Source organism: Struthio camelus, chromosome W, assembly GCF_040807025.1.
Source record: "Struthio camelus isolate bStrCam1 chromosome W, bStrCam1.hap1, whole genome shotgun sequence".
Classification (NCBI taxonomy): Eukaryota; Metazoa; Chordata; class Aves; order Struthioniformes; family Struthionidae; genus Struthio; species Struthio camelus.
In genome coordinates this window covers 5405965-5425508 of record NC_090981.1, presented here as the reverse complement: position 1 = coordinate 5425508, position 19544 = coordinate 5405965, and the positions used below count along the sequence as shown (strand labels likewise).

The 19544-nt window shown below is 37.9% G+C and overlaps 1 protein-coding gene across 1 annotated transcript in view; it reads right to left on the bottom strand.

Annotated features, from left to right (window-relative positions):
- The window catches only part of LOC104151133 (proprotein convertase subtilisin/kexin type 5), a 267125-nt gene that overhangs the window by 30878 nt on the left and 216703 nt on the right, over positions 1 to 19544 (bottom strand). The window contains 6 exon segments of the mRNA XM_068925372.1: positions 8329 to 8397; positions 8741 to 8816; positions 8818 to 8858; positions 8861 to 8938; positions 10925 to 11061; positions 14288 to 14390. Of these exon segments, the coding sequence (XP_068781473.1) occupies positions 8329 to 8397; positions 8741 to 8816; positions 8818 to 8858; positions 8861 to 8938; positions 10925 to 11061; positions 14288 to 14390 (504 nt within the window).

Below are 19544 nucleotides of genomic sequence, written 5' to 3'. Positions count from 1 at the left end.
ATAGGTGACTATCTGGATAGTTCTATTTTAGACAGATTTCAGCTGTAATTACAAAGACACAATGTCTGCTTGTCCTCTGGGAAGAGATTAGAAAAATGAGTTATTAAGTGAGTGAGTTGTTTAGGCAGAAGTTTAAAATATAGGTTATTTGAAGACCATTATATTTTTATCCTGTGAGTTGGTTTAGGGTCTAAGAGAAAGTATCTAGGAATGAATGAGTAAACATGGTTGGTTTAGATTGCAGATTTGGATGCAAGTTGTAGAGAGGGTAAAAAACATATATCCCAAACAGTACTTGCATGCTGCTGCTTACATACAAGTGTAGATAGAAATGCTGATAGTAAAAGCTTATCAGAGGGCCACAAACCTCATAAGAAAAGCTAGTTTGCTCTTTTTCATCTGGGAATGTCTTGAGTCTTCCTTCAAACTGAAGATCTTTGGTGGGGGGTGAAATCTCTTGATAATTTAGCGAAATGAAAACATCAGGAAGTTATAGAAGCAAAGCAAAATTGATGAAAATTTTGTCTCGTTTAAATTTCCAACAAAAATGGAATCAGATTTTTGTTGACATTTTTGTGTGGTCTTAGAACTATTCACATGATGAAACAGCAGTCATGGAGTGGTGATGCAAGTCTAACAGTGGCAGGTATCAGGAATTTGTTTGCTTATTGCTGCTGACACAGTTGTACAAATATATATGCTTCTTTCTTTTCTCTGATTCCACTATGTAGCTGGAGTGAAAAGTGGCAGAAGAACTTTTGCAATTTCTGATTTACTATCCAAAGAACTTTCAAAATAAAAAAGAATTGCAGGGGGTACACATCTTGCATTCTGAATAGAAATAATGATCCTTCTGGAAATACCTATCCCTTAAGAGATGTTTTCTCTGTCATTGGGAGTACGTTTGGGTTACAGTGTCAGGTTTACAGTGTAACTTCTTGTTATGTCCCTTCTCTATGTTAAGACTTTCCTGGAATCTAATCAAGTATTTAAACTTGCAGCCATTGGGCTTGTATGACCTAAGTACATTTGCCAATTTGTGTACTATATCATATTATCACCCCCCACTAAATCATTGCTCTTTCTCTTAAAGACATGCCCACTAAATGGAAGCTCTACAGTCTTTTATATTTAGGGATAGTTTCTAAATTTAAACTGTTAAGGAATAATGAACTTAGATGAGAAAGGAATGCAAAGAGAGCAACCATCTGATAGCATGCAGAGAGAAAACTAAACATGCAATTATTCCTGTAGTAACAAATTAGTTATTTAATACATGGTATGTTTCCAAAATCTTGGAAAGAAGTTTTAAGAATGAACTAAGTCTAGGGTATTTTATGGATCTTTACATACAGCTTTGCAACTGTGGCTCCTTTAAAATCTGCCACAATCAATTCTTGGACTAGCAGTTACAAACGCCTGCTGGACTGAAGTCAGTGTGTTCATCCTATACTCACTTAGAGCTCACTTGCCCATGAAATAACTAGATCTCTGTGGCATGAAGTTAGTTGCTTGATATATCATGCTCCAAAAGACTTCTTGACTGCTAATATTTTATCTATATATTAGCTAGATTTTGTTTCCGTTTGTATTGATTTCTACTGTGTTGATCCTATACCACTTCTCTGAAGACAGAAACAAAACTAATCTTGATAGCAATGGAAGCAGGATTCAACCAATTTTAAAATATAAGGCCTCAGACACAAACAAAATCCTCTGTGAATTTCTGGTTCTGCAGCTTTCTTAGATAAGTAAAGATCATCTGGAATTCATGGAAAAAGTAATTTGGTTTCTTTCCTTTTCTGTAATAAACTCATAGTCCTATTCCCTCCTCCCTCCCACCCTTCCCAAACACAATATATTTGGAGTGGAGCTATATTTTAATACAGAAAGGCTACGTGCAAAGATTAGCTATTGTGCAAAGGCCAAAGGTTCTTGCTTTCAGTTGGAGTGCTCTGATTTGAAATGGATTAGTGTTTTTTCCTATTCCAGAAGGGAAGTATGGGCATCAGTGTTACAGGCATAACATTCTTGTGCTGGAAGAGTATTTTTGTTTAAATATGTAAAGGAAAATTGCAAGCGATTTTTGCAGTATTACCTTACAGGCTTAATATTTGCTACATAAGTTCATCCATATTAAAAATGAGCTCCAGAGTGTTTTGGAGATCCCTGTCATTGTTTCACTATATCTGTGTGTTTGCAGTATTTAGACAGATCCTGATTCTGGAAACTTAATGTTACTAAACCACTATGCTATTGAGTAGCACTTACTTGAAGAATACCATCAAATTTGACCCAGATCTTGCAATGATTCATATGCATGCTTAGCTTTATCTACTGTATACAATAAAGCTGGGAGTTGAAGTTAAGTACATAGGTACATTTTGAAGGATATGTATTTGGACTGTAACTTATTTTAACTTCCTGTTTTATTAACTTTTTTTTAAATTAAATTTCTTGAAGTATTTATTGACTCAACTGTGAGCCTAGAATGTGCTGAATGCACTCAACGCTTTTTGCATTCAGAAGTTGAGGATATTCAGTGCCTGGGACTGAATGCTTGGTTTACCTTTCTTTTTGAGTTTAATTAAATGGAATGACTGAAAATGATTTTATATTACACTGCAGTTTTCCTTTAAGGTCCAAATGCAATAATTGCTTAATTTCAACAGTTACTGCTAGATTTTATTTACCTTTTACATTACCCTGAACAATAGCATACAATAATGTAAAAGAAGTACTATAAATTGTAATATATCACTGACAAATGTAATTATATATTTTAACTACCTTAGTCTATTTCTACTTTAGTTTTATGGCTTCTCAATTAAAATAACTGAAATGTACACTCCAATTATAATAGGATTTTTGACTAGATAAGGGCCCAAATGAAAACTCAGCTTACAGTAGGCCTTAAAAATGAAGTAAACTTCTGTTCTGGATCCAACAGCCATGGTTTGGATCTTCTGGTTTGTGTGAAAAGGTATTTGCTTGTCTGTCTTCCTTTTTTGTTGCCTTTTCACCTCTTCTTCCTTTTGGGTTTGGTCAATAAATCTGCTTTATCATCTTTCTTCTGAATTAATTTGTTTTGACAAGTCAAATTAGTCAGGAAGTGGGGGAAAGAAGAGAATGGGAATTTTAACCAAGGAGAAGGCTGGATTCTGTTTTGTTTTGTTTTGTTTTTAAGATTTAAAAGGGGAAAAACTGGCATCAGTATTTGCTTTGGCCAAAAATGGTAAGTTGGGTTCAGCCAAGATATTGAATGAATTAAAAATATTTTTAAGGCAAAGAAGAAAAAATACATTTCATCTTTCTTTGAAAAAAATATTATTTTATTAAACTTACCTGCATTAAATTTTTTGTAAAGGTTTTGTTTTAAATTACAGTTACCTTTAATTAGATAAAAGTGAAAAATGTTCTGAGTGTTTTCCTTGCTCTACAGCCAGTTAACTGAAAAATTCATACAGCTCTAATCTCAATTACATTGCTATAAAATAGGAATAACATCACTTGCTGTTACTGTATTTCATTGACAAAATAAAAGGAAAGAGGCAAATTTTCCTGTTCAAATGAGGATTTTAATATAGTGTAGTTAGGAGTGATGAAGCATAGATAAGATGACATGAAATCAAAGATTATTGTTGTAAAATGCATCACGTTAATAGTTCCATGGTTTGGATGATTGAGGGGAAAGACTGATAAATACTTTTTTCTGAAGAGCTGAAGTTTTAGGAGAGATTTGACTAAGAGAAAGTGACGGGACTGGGAAACTTTAAGGAATAGAAAAATTTTAAAGCTGGTTTAAAAAATAGGAATCAGGTCAGAGCGCTCTAGTCTCTCACCAGATATACTGGACCATTGCTGTGGTGAGATTTACACTGCAAGTGAAGGTTCAAAAGGTGATCCCAACCAGAGAAGTTATTGCTTATGGGGCTGCAGAGAAGAATTGATGGTTCATTTTTAGTCCTGTTAAAGTAAAAGGTAAAAGTATTTCAACAGAAACAAAATGAGGACAGCAGCGGTAGGATACAATGGTTAAGCAAGGTTGTTCAAAAACCTACCTGAAGTTTGTTTGTCTTAGAGTCTATCACTTGGATGATATGTTATTTTTCGTTTTTACTCTACTGGCCATTTTTTCCACGTATCAGAATCCCAATGTGATGATTTCAAGCAGCGTGAAAGCCATATATCAAAACTGAGCTTTCAGTGTGTTGAAGTGGATTTCCTAAATACACTACATTGAGATGGTCACTTATGTTTGAACAATTTCTTACCACGCAGGTAGTTCCTCTGAGTGAATAGCATTACTCAGAGACCGCTCTCCTACAAGCAAGGATACAGACTGTGGCCAGAGCATCCTAACTCTACACCACAGAAGTCAGTGCAAGTTTTATCACTAATTTGAACAGCTGGACTCCATTGACCTCCTGTTAACAAATAAATGCGTTTGCAGGCAGGACTCATATGGGAAATGTCTTCTCTGTATGGGTATAATACAAGATTTGCATCCAAGATTGCTCCAGTCAATAAGCGATTCCATAAATACAATTCCTTATTTGAAAGATCAAGACCCAAAGGTTTGACCTAGTATAAACCCAAAGAGTTGAAGCAACTATAGATTGGCGTAGAGTTGCTTGAATTGGTTAGATCTTGTTTGTTTTAATACATTTATTCTTTGGGGATTCCAGCAAAATGATTCAGCAACAAGCATTTCTTTACTGTTTCGATTCAGGAAGTTTCTGAATTGCAAATTGCTGAAGGAGTAGCAATGCATGCTTTATTTGCCCTTGTAATTTTAAGACTACATTTGTTGTTTGGCCAGTGGATACTGAGCTAGATGAGTCTTTGGTATGATCCAGTGTTTGTGTTTTATGCTCTTATTTCTACAGAGAACTCTAAACTAAAGCATGAAGCATTTATGCCTTGTAAAGCCAAACAGATTACAAACATGTTACAAAAATGTAGTATAAGGAACATCATCTTAACCTCAGACTAATGAGGTGTTCAAGAGGATTTACAGGTTCCTGAAGACTAGATTTTGAGCCTTTGATAATCAGAAATCCCAATTCTACTTTTCAGTCACACTATTCATTTGAAGTAATTTGGTAATCTTATTCAAGCAATTGAGAGGAGAATTTGTCAAAGTTCCCAGAAACCAAGACTGAACATTGCTCTTCCTATTTACAGAGGAATCATCTGCACAAGTATCAAGATGAAGAAAGCAAGGAGCTGTATGTCTGTGTTTGTAGAACTCATGGTTCGATCTAATGTCTAAATGAATTCCACTGACTTGCCCCTAGCCTGGATTTTGCCTAAGAAGCAATTTTCTTTCTCAGAGAAATAAAATTTTCAAAGACAGTGTTTTCTTTAATAAGTACGTTTTATATTTTTAGCATGTAAGGAAATTTTCTTTGACTTATACTCTTGGAAAGACAACATCCTTTAATGTAATGTTCTGCCTACACTAAAATGGTAGTACTGAAAATCGAAAAAAAAAAACTGCTCCAAATCTTACTGGGCATTCTTTTTGCACAGATTGCATATTCTCACTCCAGAAGCCTGTGGAAACGAGTCCTATTATCTGCAAATCTTAAACCCATCCTGCAAAATTAACCTTTTGAGGAAGATTTACTCTGAGATAAAAGAGAATCCTTATCATAATTTTCTCTGGTATTTTGAAAACCAAGGTCTATTCATCATCAGGGATGGCTTGAAGAAATGAAGATTTCCTTTGTGTTTCTTAGGTTGCTATGGGAACTAGATCACTTTTCACTTGTTAATCATGAGCACAACAGCCAGAATCCCAATCTGTACCTGTGAGCTCCAGTCTTTGTTCACAGTGCTGCCTTTTAGCTATATCTCATGGATTCTTTAAATCTTCTCCAAATACCTTCTCTCTCACTCCTACTACATTATAGTCTATATTCCCCCCCCCAACAGTTTGTATAATGGATCTTGTGGAGCATTTGCACATTATTCAGTTTCACTTTCTGCCTTTATATCTGTATGTTTCTTCCCTTGTAACCTGGATCAAATTAAGTTAAGAGCACATTGCCCAGGATCACATCCAGACGGGTTTTGAATATCTCCAGGGAAGGAGACTCCACTACCTCTCTGGGCAACCTGTGCCAGTGCCCAGTCACCCTCACAGGAAAGAAGTTTCTCCTCAGGTTCAGATGGACCTTCCTGTGTTTCAGTTTGTGCCCGTTGCCTCTCGTCCTGTCCCTGGGCACCACGGAGAAGAGTCTGGCCCCAGCCTCTTGACACCCTCCCTTCAGATACTTGTATGCATTGAGCAGATCCCCCCTCAGTCTTCTCTTCTCCAGGCTGAACAGGCCCAGCTCCCTCAGCCTTTCCTCATAGGAGAGATGCTCCAGTCCCCTCATCATCTTTGTAGCCCTCCGCTGGACTCTCTCCAGGAGCTCCATGTCTCTGTTGTACTGGGGAGCCCAGCACTGGACACAGGACTCCAGGTGGGGCCTCCCCAGGGCTGAGTAGAGGGGCAGGATCACCTCCCTCGACCTGCTGGCAACACTCTGCCTCATGCAGCCCAGGATACCCTTGGCCTTCTTGGCCCCAAGGGCACACTGCTGGCTCATGGTCAACTTGTTGTCCACCAGGACTCCCAGGTCCTTCTCTGCAGAGCTGCTCTCCAGCAGGTCAGCCCCCAGCCTGTCCTGGGGCATGGGGTTATTCCTCCCCAGGTGCAGGACCCTGCACTTGCCTTGGTTGAACTTCATGAGGTTCCTCTCCGCCCAGCTCTCCAGCCTGTCCAGGTCCCTCTGAATGGCAGCACAGCCCTCTGGTGTCTCAGCCTCTCCCCCCAGTTTAGTATCATCAGCAAACTTGCTGAGGGGGCACTCTGTCCCTTCCTCCAGGTCACTGAGGAATACATTGAACAAGACTGGACCCAGGACTGACCCCTGGGGGACACTGCTAGCTATAGGCCTCCAACTAGACTCTGCGTTGCTGGTCACAACCCTAACCTTACTATAACTAAGAGACACACTTGGCCCTAAATAATTAATACTAGTTTAAAAAAAAAAAGGAACAAATCTCTTGACCCCAAATTCAGACAGATTTGCACAGACAGAGGACTTTCTCCCAGAGGTCTGGGAGAAATCAAAGGGACCAATAGGAAGTCCTCTGTCTGTGCAAATCTGTCTGAATTTGAGGCCAAGAGATGGGTGGTCCTGGTTGTCTTTACTTTTAGCACTTTCAAAAATGGCCTTTTGAAATATAGAAAGCCAAATTTTATCCTTTTTTTAAAAACTAGTATTAATTCCAAATAACAATTTGCATCTCAGAGACTTGCTCTAGATTTGCACTAAGAGAAGTTTAGGTCCATTTTTTTTCTGTTTAATATTCCTAGGAGATTATAGCAGTCTTCCTTTGCTTGATGTAGATATCCTCATCTAAGCATCTTGGCTTATCAGTGCCCATTTGGGCACTATTTTGCCTAAACTCTGTGCTTCATTAAGAAGAAATTTGCCTAAGAGGTCATATGTGAGGGCAGCCTTTCTAATGGGTCCCCCTGTTGTCCCTCAGTATTGAGTTACTTATCAGTTGTACTCCTGTACATATAGCCACAGAAAATTTTTAACATAAACACAGGGGCAATAATGACTTTCAGTGATGTCTTTTGAACATTTTAAAGGCTCTGTGAAGGTGAACTGTTGTGATCAAAAGCAGCTTCTGAGAGCTAACAAGCTGTGCTAGATTGCATCCACTTACATTTATTCAATGAGGAATTGAGTTCAACAAGTTAAAAGTGTTTATCTGAGGACAACAAACTTTCTGCCAGCATCATATTATGCTGAGGAAGAACATTATTTTTAATCTTGCATGAAAAATGAACCAATGTTTTAGTATTTTTTATGGCTGTAAAATTGCTGTTTGAGTGACTTGCTCTGGAATGAAATTTAAGGTCCTCATATCTATTTCTTTAAAGAAAAAATACAATCTGCTAATCTATTTTCAGGCCTGTAAGTTTTGAACATCTATGATAAAGTTCTGGATCTGCTAATGGCTTCAGAAAGTCAGTAAACCTCTCAGCCTTAGCGTGTGGTATTCAAGCAGGAAAAAAAGTGTTGCAAAGATCAATAACTAAATGAATACAAAAGCTTATTCTTATTTATGCTGGTGCTAGAATTTAGAATTGATGTTCAAGAATAAATACACTGGAAAAAATACAGCTTGCTAGGTGAGAGAATGCAGCATTCACTAGTTGCTTAGTAGCATGTACAAAGGCTCATGATCAAAGATGGGGAGGAATAATTTCTCCCTACCTTAAGAATAAGGAGAAAGGTCCATAAAGGCAATACTTACTCCATTTGCAGTTCTGGCATTCATCTGCACAAGGTATGCAATTTTCAGAGTCAGGGTCTTCCGCTTCACCTGTGTTTTGAAAATCCTCAATTTTGGGTTAATTCTAGATAAATGGAAGGCCAACATTTGAAAGCATTCAGCAAGGTTCCTGAAAATAAACTTTATCCATGTCCAGACAGGAGAAAGATTCAAAACAATTTTTCTCCTTTGTTCTTGTGTAACCCTACTCAATTTGAGGAAAATACTCCTATGTTACATTAACATAATATTAGAAGAGAATCAGAGCTGGAGGTTAAGGACCTCAGCATCAGATTGTGCATTGTGCATTTCAAAACAGAAGCCAAAATCCTTTAGCATATTTGCATAATAGACTAGAATAGAGTATTTATTAGTCCTGCTGATGGACGGTTACCTTCTCTACAGCTGTGCTTCTGACATATGTTTTGAGCTAGGTAGTATCCTCTGAAACATTGTTTGCAGTGGCTGGTGGTCCAGGCACACTTCGCAGTGAACAGCACAAGGCATGCAGTGTGCTCTGAGTGGTAGTGCCCAGGAGGGCAGCTCTCTCTGCACTCCCTGTGGTACAGGAAACGGTCGATCCCTCTTCTATCTGTGTGACAAATGAATAGGGAAAAGAGGTCAGTAACGGATGACATTTAGGCAGAAAAAGCAGCATTATTAAGCACCAGTCCTTTAGCTGATGTGAATTAATATTGTCCAGTAACTGCACCATTTATATAGTTTTACACCAGATGAGCTAAAATGCGCAAAAGTTTTGAAACCCCAAACCGTTCCACATTGTTGGGAGATTTATGGCATAAAAAATGTTATGCTAGTGAATAAGTACTATTTATGTCCATCAATCTAATCAAATAGGGATCAAGAGATTTCCATTATTGGGATACCAATATTCCCTTGCTGCAAACATAGAAGTCTTCCCAACCAAAAAATATCTGTTTTGTAGATGTAAAATTCCCATTATGAAAGCAAAGCTACCCACTTCACCTTTGAGAAGGATCAATCTGTTTCCATAGTGGATTAAACTGTAATACTCATCCTAGTCACCGTTAAACTCTGAAAGGTTTAGATTTGAATCTGAAATGCAAATGTGCATCTATTTGATATCAGAGCAATAGCGTTCTCTAGTGCATGGGGGAACTGGAAGGTGCCCTACTTGAAATGCTTCTGAATGAGACCTGTGAAAACACCTATATCTCAATGTGCTTGGTGATGCAACATGGGGAGTTTTCTTACAGGCCACCCTACAGTATAAATTACATACATTAAGGTGCTAAGTGTATTATATTGCTTTAACTATAGAGCATTCAAAGTATTTGCTTATGGTAGTTTATTTCTGAAGCTTCAAAGAAGGCAGTTATATTAGTGAATAGCTGCTACACTGTACAAGCAACAATTCAGACTTTGTTTCTTTTACTTTTCATATATGAATGTTTAGAGTGAACTTTTTCAATCTCCTCAGGGTGTGACTCTCATAGGAGTCTCCACTTATGGATAATTTATATTGCTATCCACAGTAGTAGGGAGAGACTTGAGGAATAGTTATATGAACTTCCCCCTCACGTCTCACCTAGAGTTTGAAGCCTTTGTCTAGTCAGTTGCAGACTCTGAAATTAGAATTGCAGTCTCATCATCAGTACAACTAATTAATGCCAGTTGTACTAGTGTTTTCTTGTAAGTTGGACACATATTGCTAAGCAAAGCCTGGGTCATTCCTCACTAGGACTGAATTTGAAGTAGCTACTGAGAGGAAAAAGGCCGTGAATCCACTGTCAGTCCTCAGAACACCCTCATCAAAAATTCTTTTTTATGAAAAGAAATGAAGTTAAATCCTAAATACTCTTCATTTCCAGGGGTGTTTTAGGCTATTCACAAATACTTGCATGTAATAACCCTCAAGTTCTTTACCCACCTGGCATTAGAGATGCGAGAGGGAGTAATTTTCATAATATATACAATACTGGTACTTCAAAAGGAGAAGAGTTGCTTTTTTGGGACAACCACAGAGTTAACAGTATTACCCTCTGTCTCAACTTAATCTATATAAAAATGCAGCAAAAGACATATTTAGATGTGTGTTAGCGATAACCTTCTCTTCACAGGCCCCATCTACCCAGCTGTAGGGACTCAGCAGTCTGTGGTAGACCCCGCAGTCGCCCCCAGGCAGATGTTTTGGGAAGCACCCTGGCTCCCTGCCTACTTGTGCATGCAGGTTTGCTCCGTTTTGGTGTAACATATACTGCGCAGAGGTTGGAGGAGGTGGGTGTCGTGCTTTATTTCCCAGAAGCAGGTTGTGTAGGTTTTCTGTCTTTTTTCTCCTATTATTGTTCCTGTTAAGATAGGTCCTACCCAAAATATACACAGGGCAATGCATAAAGATGGAAGGAAACTGTAGAGTTGTGTTTTCTAATACTTTTTAAAGGAAATAATTGAATTCCAAGATCCCTTCAGGGTTAAAACAAGATTACGATTCGGATCAGTAGCACTATATACTGAATTTACTCTAAGAACCGGCCCTGGGAGCAGAGCGGAAAGGAAACTGAGAGGCCCAGCAAGGGCAAGATGAAATCTTTCTTACCTGTTCCACAAAAGGTGCATTTGTTAGGTTCACTTCCACTGCAATCCAGGCAGATATGATGGCACAAAAGGCACTGCCCTTTAAATTCAAACTTTCCTCTGGGGCATTGCATAACACAGCGACCATTGTCAAAGGCTCTTTTGGTGCAGAGAGAGGCAGAATTACATATTCAGCAACATTTTGTTCTTTAAATCTAAAGCAAACCAACAAGAAAAACAAGATATTCTTCCTTTGTTCTATTTGCTAGAGTCTTTCCACTTTACCCCTTCATTTCCCTGATTTTTTAAAATTTGCTAACATAAAATGAAAGGTCAACTATGTTTTGAACTTGGATCTTAGAGTTCAGAGATGAGTTGGATTATTTTGCCAGAAAAATCACCTGTACCTAGATGTCCTTATACCACAACTTCTGAAGGGTTCCCTTATGTCTGTTAGAAAGAAAGCAAGAACAGGTCTTTCTCTGTGAAAGCACTATCCATCTGTTGACATTTTCTGTTAGTTTTACTTTAAAGGTTTGCTTTGAGCTGTACAATGGCTTCAGTGAAATGACTTTGTACATAAAGTCAAACATCCATCTGAATCTTGGCAGGATTGAAGCCTTTAGGAGCTGTCTCTTCAGACTTGCATCTCTGCAAACACTTAGCTGTTTTGCTGCTAAATGTTTTCTTTTTGTGCCTGGTAATTAAATATCTTCTACAGAATCTTTTTATGTGTTGAAAATTTTAATCTGTTTGGGGGAAAAGAAATGCATCAATAACAATATGAGTATTAAAAGAATATAAAACAAGTTGACTAGAATTTGAAAATGTTTTGAATATTTTGCAAGAAAATAAGAAGCGAGAGACTGTCATCTCCCACTCAACTGTTTTTGTCCTTCACCAGTTTGGTATCTGAGGACTTGGGACTCAATTTTCCCAGTCAGGCTCATAGTACAGATTTCAAGACTATCAACTTGTCTATATGCTTAGGGAACAATAGGCTCTCTATGATATTAAGATAATGATATTATGATATTAAGTGCATGGTTCCTTAGAGCCAGCCAGTGACATTAGAGAATGCCTACAATATCATAAATTTGGATTGCTATGGTCATTGTCAGATTTATTCTGAAAGAAAAGGAGAAAAATATCTGCAAAGTTTAAAACCAATTTTGTCAAATAGTCTTTGAAACCATCTAAACTTTAACATGATTGGAAATGATGAAGCTTATTAGGTGTGAAGATGGAAGAATATGCTATCATGCAAACAGCCTTCCTGAAGTGCACGTAACAAATCAGTGTCTAAGACAACTTAGGAACTGATAAAAAGGCTTGTGAGGCTGAACGCAGGCTGCTGGAGAGAAATAGAGAGAGACTTGTACGGGTGTACGAGGTATTCAGCAAAGATACAGCTCTGCTCAGGAGTCTGAGAGGAAGATGTAGACTGCGGCTAATGGGACAACATGACAGAAGTCCTGGAGGTAGCTGGGCTGTGCTTATATGACCTGCAAAAATGACTGTATTCCATCACATGTGCTCGCTGAAATGGTAGCCCTTCTTACAAACAGTTTGCACAGTGGTAAAGTACATTTTTCTTGCTTTTCATTATGTTGTCTCTAATGATAGACACCAGCAGATCAGATCTTATAGCTAACATCCGTAGCTCAAACGATAAACAGAGGGAGGAGGGTTTTTATGAAAATCACTGTTTGGCTGGACAAAAACCTACAGTTCCCTCCTGTTATAAAAACAGATAATAGCGTTTTGGATTTTTAGACAAGAAAATGATCTGACAGTGAGTTTATTATGAAATGAGGTGGTGCCTAGTGCTGAATTCTCACAAAAAACAGGGATTTTTCAGTGTTTTCATTTTCACAGGATTTTCATTAACACCCCTTCCCCCCAAATCTTTTCATTCTTTACAAAGAGGAAAGCTGTTGCCCTGTAGGAAAGCTCCACTGCTGAATTTTAGTCCATATTATCTAACAGTCACTCATTACTGTCTTCAATAGACACTAAAGCACTGAAGAGCTACAGGATTTAGGAGACACTGCCATTTAAACAGGTCTGTTTCCAGTACATAAAAAGTAATGGCCATTGGAAGGATTTATTCTCTATTTATTTCTCTTTATTAATATTTCTTTTAATAATGACTGTCCAATATGACTTTTCCTAATAGCTTTCCACAATGTGCAGAGGGAGCAGAAAAAGTCTGTGGATACCTTGTATGTAAAAATAGAAAATTGCTAAATGATTTGTTACAGGGGAGATAGCACCCTTCCATAAGGTTACAGATAGCTTCATCACTGCAAACATGTACGTGGTTTTGCCTAATAGCATTATATCTACATTGTCCTGTACCTTCTTAGTTTTGCAGATATCTCTGGGTAAAACTCACAAAATAGGAAACACAGACAGTCTAATTTAATGTAATTCTGAATCAGAGAAATTCAGTTCTCAGTCCAAAATTCTGCCCAGACTTCCTTTGCTAATGCCATTTCTGATGTAACACACCTTAAATCAGTACTGTTTCCTCAGCTATGAATTTGTTTGGACTCCATTGGGTTATGCCCTTTATGGTATGGTCTTATCATAGACATTTGCATTGTAAATTGTAGGATTGCTTGGGAATTTTTTTTCTATGTAGGAAAATGTCATACAAGACCTGATTCCAACTTCATATCAGTGTAGATGTCCACTAGCTACAATACAATCCAGAGCAACTGTAATAATTGGTATGAGAATAAAGCTAAATAAACAAATAGGATAAATAAAGCTAAATAAATATATAGGACATGGGCTTAAATGCAACAGACTCCTGCATCAGGTGCTAGCTGACCTAAACATAAGCCTGATCTGCAGTGTCCTGCGGAAGAGTCTCTTTCTCGTTCCATTCACTCCTTGTGGGACCCTAGAAAAATTAGCCTTCTAGCTAACAGGTAGGGGTCTATGTTTAGGTGCTATGAAAATCTCCCAAATTACCTGATTGCCTTAGTGTTTGTATTCATTTTTTGTGCCAAATTCCATAGCTGTGCAAAACTGTAGATACCCTGGACTCTTGTCATTCGAATTCACCTGTTGTGACTTCAGCGACTATGATTTTGAATGGATGACAATGGATGACAATGAAGGAAAGACTATTTCACTTATTTAAAGACAATTTTCTATATCTGTGGGAACCATCTGGGTAAATAGTGACTGTCTATGTAACCAACTGGTCTTGTTCACATAACCCTTGTTTTCTCACTTTCTTGCCATGATTTTGTTTGCCGTACTCATCGATTGCCTCCATCTGAGTCTGCAAGCTACTACTAAAGACTGTGCAGTCACTTCTGCCAATCCTGATATAAGGCTTTCGTGCTATGCAGTGCTAGAAGACATGTGCCTTGTGCCTGGACAGCTGATGCAGTTGTCCTGCTCAGGTCCTATGCATTTGTGACAGGATCCTTCACACAACTGATGTTTCTGGGAATCATCAAGATATTCCCCTGGTAGAAAAAGAATTCAAGTGTTTATTTCAGATCAACATCTCACATTAAAAAAAAAACCAAAGGACTAAGGCATGTTGGTAAATTTAATTAAGCAAAGGGAATTAGATTTGTTTTGAATTCCTGAAATGAACATGTTTCACTGTGGCATGAAGAAAACAAGTGTTTGTTCCCTTGTTCACTGGGATATTCAGAATCAGAAGTTCATGGGTCTTTTATTTTTTCTTTTTTCTATATAAGTCTGACAGAGAGTGACTCATTGCTGGGGTCAATGCTATTTCTCTTGCATCAATCGGAGGAAGTTATGTGACTTTGTTAATATTCACCATGGAGAGTTACATCAACAACAGTGCTATCCAGGAGCCATTCATTACCTAAATTTCTCTGGTGCAGCTGCAGCATCCTCCTGATTACAAGCTCCAGTACAAAGAGTGTGCTGGTCATGAGCGTGGGGTATGTTATATGTGCAGAACGATATGAATAAGCTTCCATGAGTCAGAGATGTGGTGCTCTTAAAACCTCTAGGTGTAGCATTTTTGTCCCCCATCCCATGCCTCCCAGGCTGCTGCTCCAAGATTCCACTCCCGAAAGACCTGTAGTTACTTCAGAGATTTACACACCCAGCTCTCGTTTAGACTGAATGAAATTTTGGTGCCTGAGTGCCCACCTGGACTTGAAAAGATCTTGTATGATATAAATGAGTGTCTGAAACCTGAGGCTAAGGATGTAAACACTTACAGATCATGAATGCAGTAATGCTATTATGGTGCTGTAGCACAGAGTCCATCTCTTTATTCATTGAATAATCATTAAAATATTGTTACAAATCTACATAGCTGTGCTCTTCTTCACTCTCAGAGCAGAGACAGTCATTTGGTAAGTGGCATGAATACTGTATCTGTGAAAGGCATTGCATGGGGACAGTAAATCAATTTATCCAGCAGATTTATAAAACCCAAGATTGAGTATGTTGTATGTTAGTTTGTTATGGGAAATTTTTTTCTAATCAAGTCTAGATATTTGAGAGAATTGGCTGCTCCTTCATCCTTAAGTAACTGAATGGGCTAGACAGTCCTGCATACATAAAGCCTGCAGTTTTTACAGACACTTCAATATGGAGAAACTCTCTCCACTTGCATTGCTGCTGCAAAATCCAGATTTGACACATGCAGTGAATTTTAGGAGTCAAAACTTGAATGGGGAATGACTTGGTTTTGGCTCTCAGTTGTGATGAGTTCCTTGTATTGAAGAGCAAGGAGACCATATGAGCAAGTAGATACAGAGATGTAGGAAAGAAATATTCTCTAGAATGCTGTTATTTGATCTCTCTGTCTCTTGTCTTTTCTACTTCATACAAATCTGTATTAACAAATTTTGCAATAGTTGAAATCCCTGCTATGAGATATAAGCTAGGATAGTGCTCACCATGCTTAAGGGAATGAGAATGGTATAATTATAAAAGCACAGCAAATGAAACTTCCAGCCAACCATGGGCCAAGGTTTGGGTACCCAAAACATAGGTACTAATGTAGATTTTCATTTTGTGAAGGACTGTATCTCTCCTAAAGATAGGAAAAAGGTCAAAGACAAGTCAAAAGCCAGTGACACAGCAATATAAAACATGGGGAGTGTGTTCCTCAGAGGCTGGTCTGGAATCAGTGCTAACTGGGAAGAAGATCAGAACTGGGAGCAAATGAACAATCTCTTGCTGAGCTCAGGGAAACAGAAATCTGTGTATTTTGTGCAAGCAAATGTGCGCTTCAAAGAAACAACACCACTATTATTTCTGCTGCTAATAGCAGCTACCCACAACACTCCAAATTTGGTTAACCACTCCAGTCAAAAGGGTAATGATATAAATGTCAGAGAGAGATGGAGTGGTCTTGATTTGTGAGGAATTTTGCAAGGTAGGATTTACACACACTGTGGAATTCTTTAGAATTGTCTATAATACACTGTTCTGTCCTCAGGGATTTACAGGCATTGTTTGACTGTTTCCTGACTCTTGCATTTCTCTTCAGTAATGACTTTCCACGTTTTCTATCTCTTTTAAAATACCTTTGGCTTGCACTTAGAGGAGGTGGCTACGAGTACAAGTATACATATGTATGTACATACGTTCACGCATGTTTATAGTGCTCATTATCCCAAGACCTTAAAGAGCATTTTGAATAACTATATCTACATACATCTCATACATCTGATCTATGCTCATATAGCCAAACCTTGAATCATGTAAATTGACATAGCTCCACTGAAGTATTCTGGCTCTTCTGAGTTGCAATACTATATATTGTATGATAGATTACATTATAAAGGACTAATGACAAAAACAGCATAAATTGTACAACTTTTTGACACAGAACTCAGCAGTATCCTGCATTTATCCTGAAGTTACCAAGAGAAAATGTTGTCCTGATCAGTAAATATCACAATATTAAGTATTTATAATCCTCACATTCTAGGAAAAAAGACTGTGGCCTGCTGTTCAGTAGATCATCAGGGTAATGACAACTTCTGCTAAACATAGGTCTCTTGACTCTTCTCAACATGCATTCAGATGGTATAGCATGCAATCCCATGATCTCAAATGACTTTATGAGATTTTAATATATCATACATATTTCAATAGAAAAATAATCAAGTTTTTCAGAGTCTCAGTTTCTTTCTTCTATGCATTTTGTTAGATAATACACAACCATGAAAAAATGCAGTATTGGGAAATTCTTCCTATTACAGGTTCTGGTGGCTCAGTGCTTTATACTATTGGCTTTAAATGACTCGGAAATCTCTCAGTGCAGCGTTATTAAATAATTGCTTCTCTGATGTTGTTTTGTGATGTGTGTTCAGAAAGCTTGTTGCTTCTCCAGTCCCTACTGCCTTCTCTTTATTTGCCCCCACTGTCTGTATGCTTATCCCTAAGACTTGAGCTACTAATTCATACACCTCAGTTATGCCCACTCAAATCCTTCCCACCTGGTAGAAGTGCTGACTTTTAAAAGGCTTTTGTTATTTCTTTGTTACTTCTTTCACTGGAAATGCTGTAATTCATTTCAGCTGCCCTGGAATAGGGCCAGAAAGGCCACTTCTCTGCTGACTTTATTCTCTGAGTTGGAGCTTTTTAAAGCATACTGTTATAAGAATGTGCATCAGAAATTACTTAAATGGCGGTCCCTCTGAATTGCAAGTCACATCTACAGCTGTAGATCTGTCACTAAATGTTATTAGAACAGCTTTTTTTGTAGATATCCAAAGAGTTAACACTGAAGTGCAGCTTTGAAGAAGAATCTTAAACTACTCTGCAGAGTAGTTTAACTGTTTGCCAGACTTCCTTGTGGGCTATACATTTCTTTACAAATCTTGCTAGATAAGTGCCATTTAACAAAGCCTCCACTCTCTTTTTTTTTTCTTTATTCTGTATTAAAATTCTTTATCTATCTAATGTACATAACTAGGAATATACAACCAGCAATGCATCTCAGCTGTGCCTTAGTCCAAGCAACACCAATTAGTCACTTGGGTTCTTCCCAGACCCAGATTTAATCTTCACTTAGTTGTCACTTTTGTGGGGGGAAGGTATATACATAAAAAAAGAACAGAGGTATTTTAGGAGTTAGTTATATTAACACACTTAATTTCTTGTAATTGGAAGATTTTCATGTATAATTTTTCTGTCCCTAGTTTAAAATGTTTCTTCTATTCCTCATCTGGTTGTATCAGGTTGTGGGTTGTGCCTTTAACTACTTTTACACCACATTCTTATCAGCAGATATGAAGCATTTTAAGATGAGGTAAGAAAGAACTATTATCTCCCTTTAAGGAGGCAGAAGAAAATGAATTGCAGTGAGGTCATCAAGTTAGGGTCAGCATAGTTCCCAGGATGCTGCTATGTTTTTGCATAAGCAGTATCAAGTGTATGGCTGTTATCTTGTCACTATTTCTCTCCTGCTTGCCAAAATCTTTGCCACTGACAGCACATGGTGACCAGTTAGTAGAGGGTGTGAATATCTTTGCAAGGCATGCCTGGAAATATACAGCATTTCATGTGCTGGCAGTCATAAAGGAATCTTTTTCTTGTAAACCCCCATGAGATTTGGTCACTGCAAGTCACATGTTACTTACCCACCATTCTTAATCAAAGCATCATTTAATCTAATTTTAAAATGTTCACTGGTTATCTTGTATAGTGTTGCCACAGTGGCTTTTCTTTATAATCAACTAAAAATTGGCCTTATTTCCTCCCTTTTGCTTGTTTACTCTCACTGGAGTCTGTATATGGATTTTGTATGTGGGCTTTTGTGTGCAGTCTTATGGGTTACAGAAGTTTCACAGAGCAGATGAAGAAACATAGATCAAAATTGTTTTTCACTGATCAACAGCAAGAACTAAGAGAATTCAGTCTTAGAAAGTATTCTGCTTTTTCCATGTTCACCCTTGATACATTTTATTTTATTTTGACTGGCTGGTGGGACCGACTCCTTGAGTTTTACTAAAGAAATATGAATTCTTAAAGCTTAAGTCCATACTTAGACTAACCCGCATAAAACAAGCCATTAAAATTCAGCCTAAAAATTCCTTTTAAAGTTACCCCTCTATTAAGCCCAATGCCTTAGTGTTTGATAGAGTATTGCTTCCAGAAAGTAAGTATGCTTTTAACTTGAAAATGTTAGGACATGGAGATTATAGCATTTCCTTTCCCCCAAAATTTTGGCCAGTGATACAAAATTTGCACCTGGTTTCTAATTTTAATTTGTCTAGCTTCAGCTTTCAGCCCTTTGATTATTCTTCACCCAATCGTTTGTTTACACAATGACCACGTTCCTGTCTCCCTATTTGGATGCACAGAATGGACAAAGGAACTTTAATGAGCAAAATTTTGGGGTGAAGATATTTGAGGTGGTCGGAGGGATTCGGGAATGCAAGCGGTGTGTGGAGCTGGGTGCGATATAAAGATTTTAAGCTGAAAGGCACTTTTGTTGCAGGATTAGCTGAGATCACATTGAGCCTCAGGTTAGCTTTAATCGTGACAGGCAGGAGAGAGGCAACTGCCTTTATCAGCTGTGCTATTTTGCACAGCCCTCTCTTCTTTTCCCTCCTGAATAAAAATATTTACATCAGCCATGGCTGCCTTTTTTTTTTTTTTTTGGTATGTGT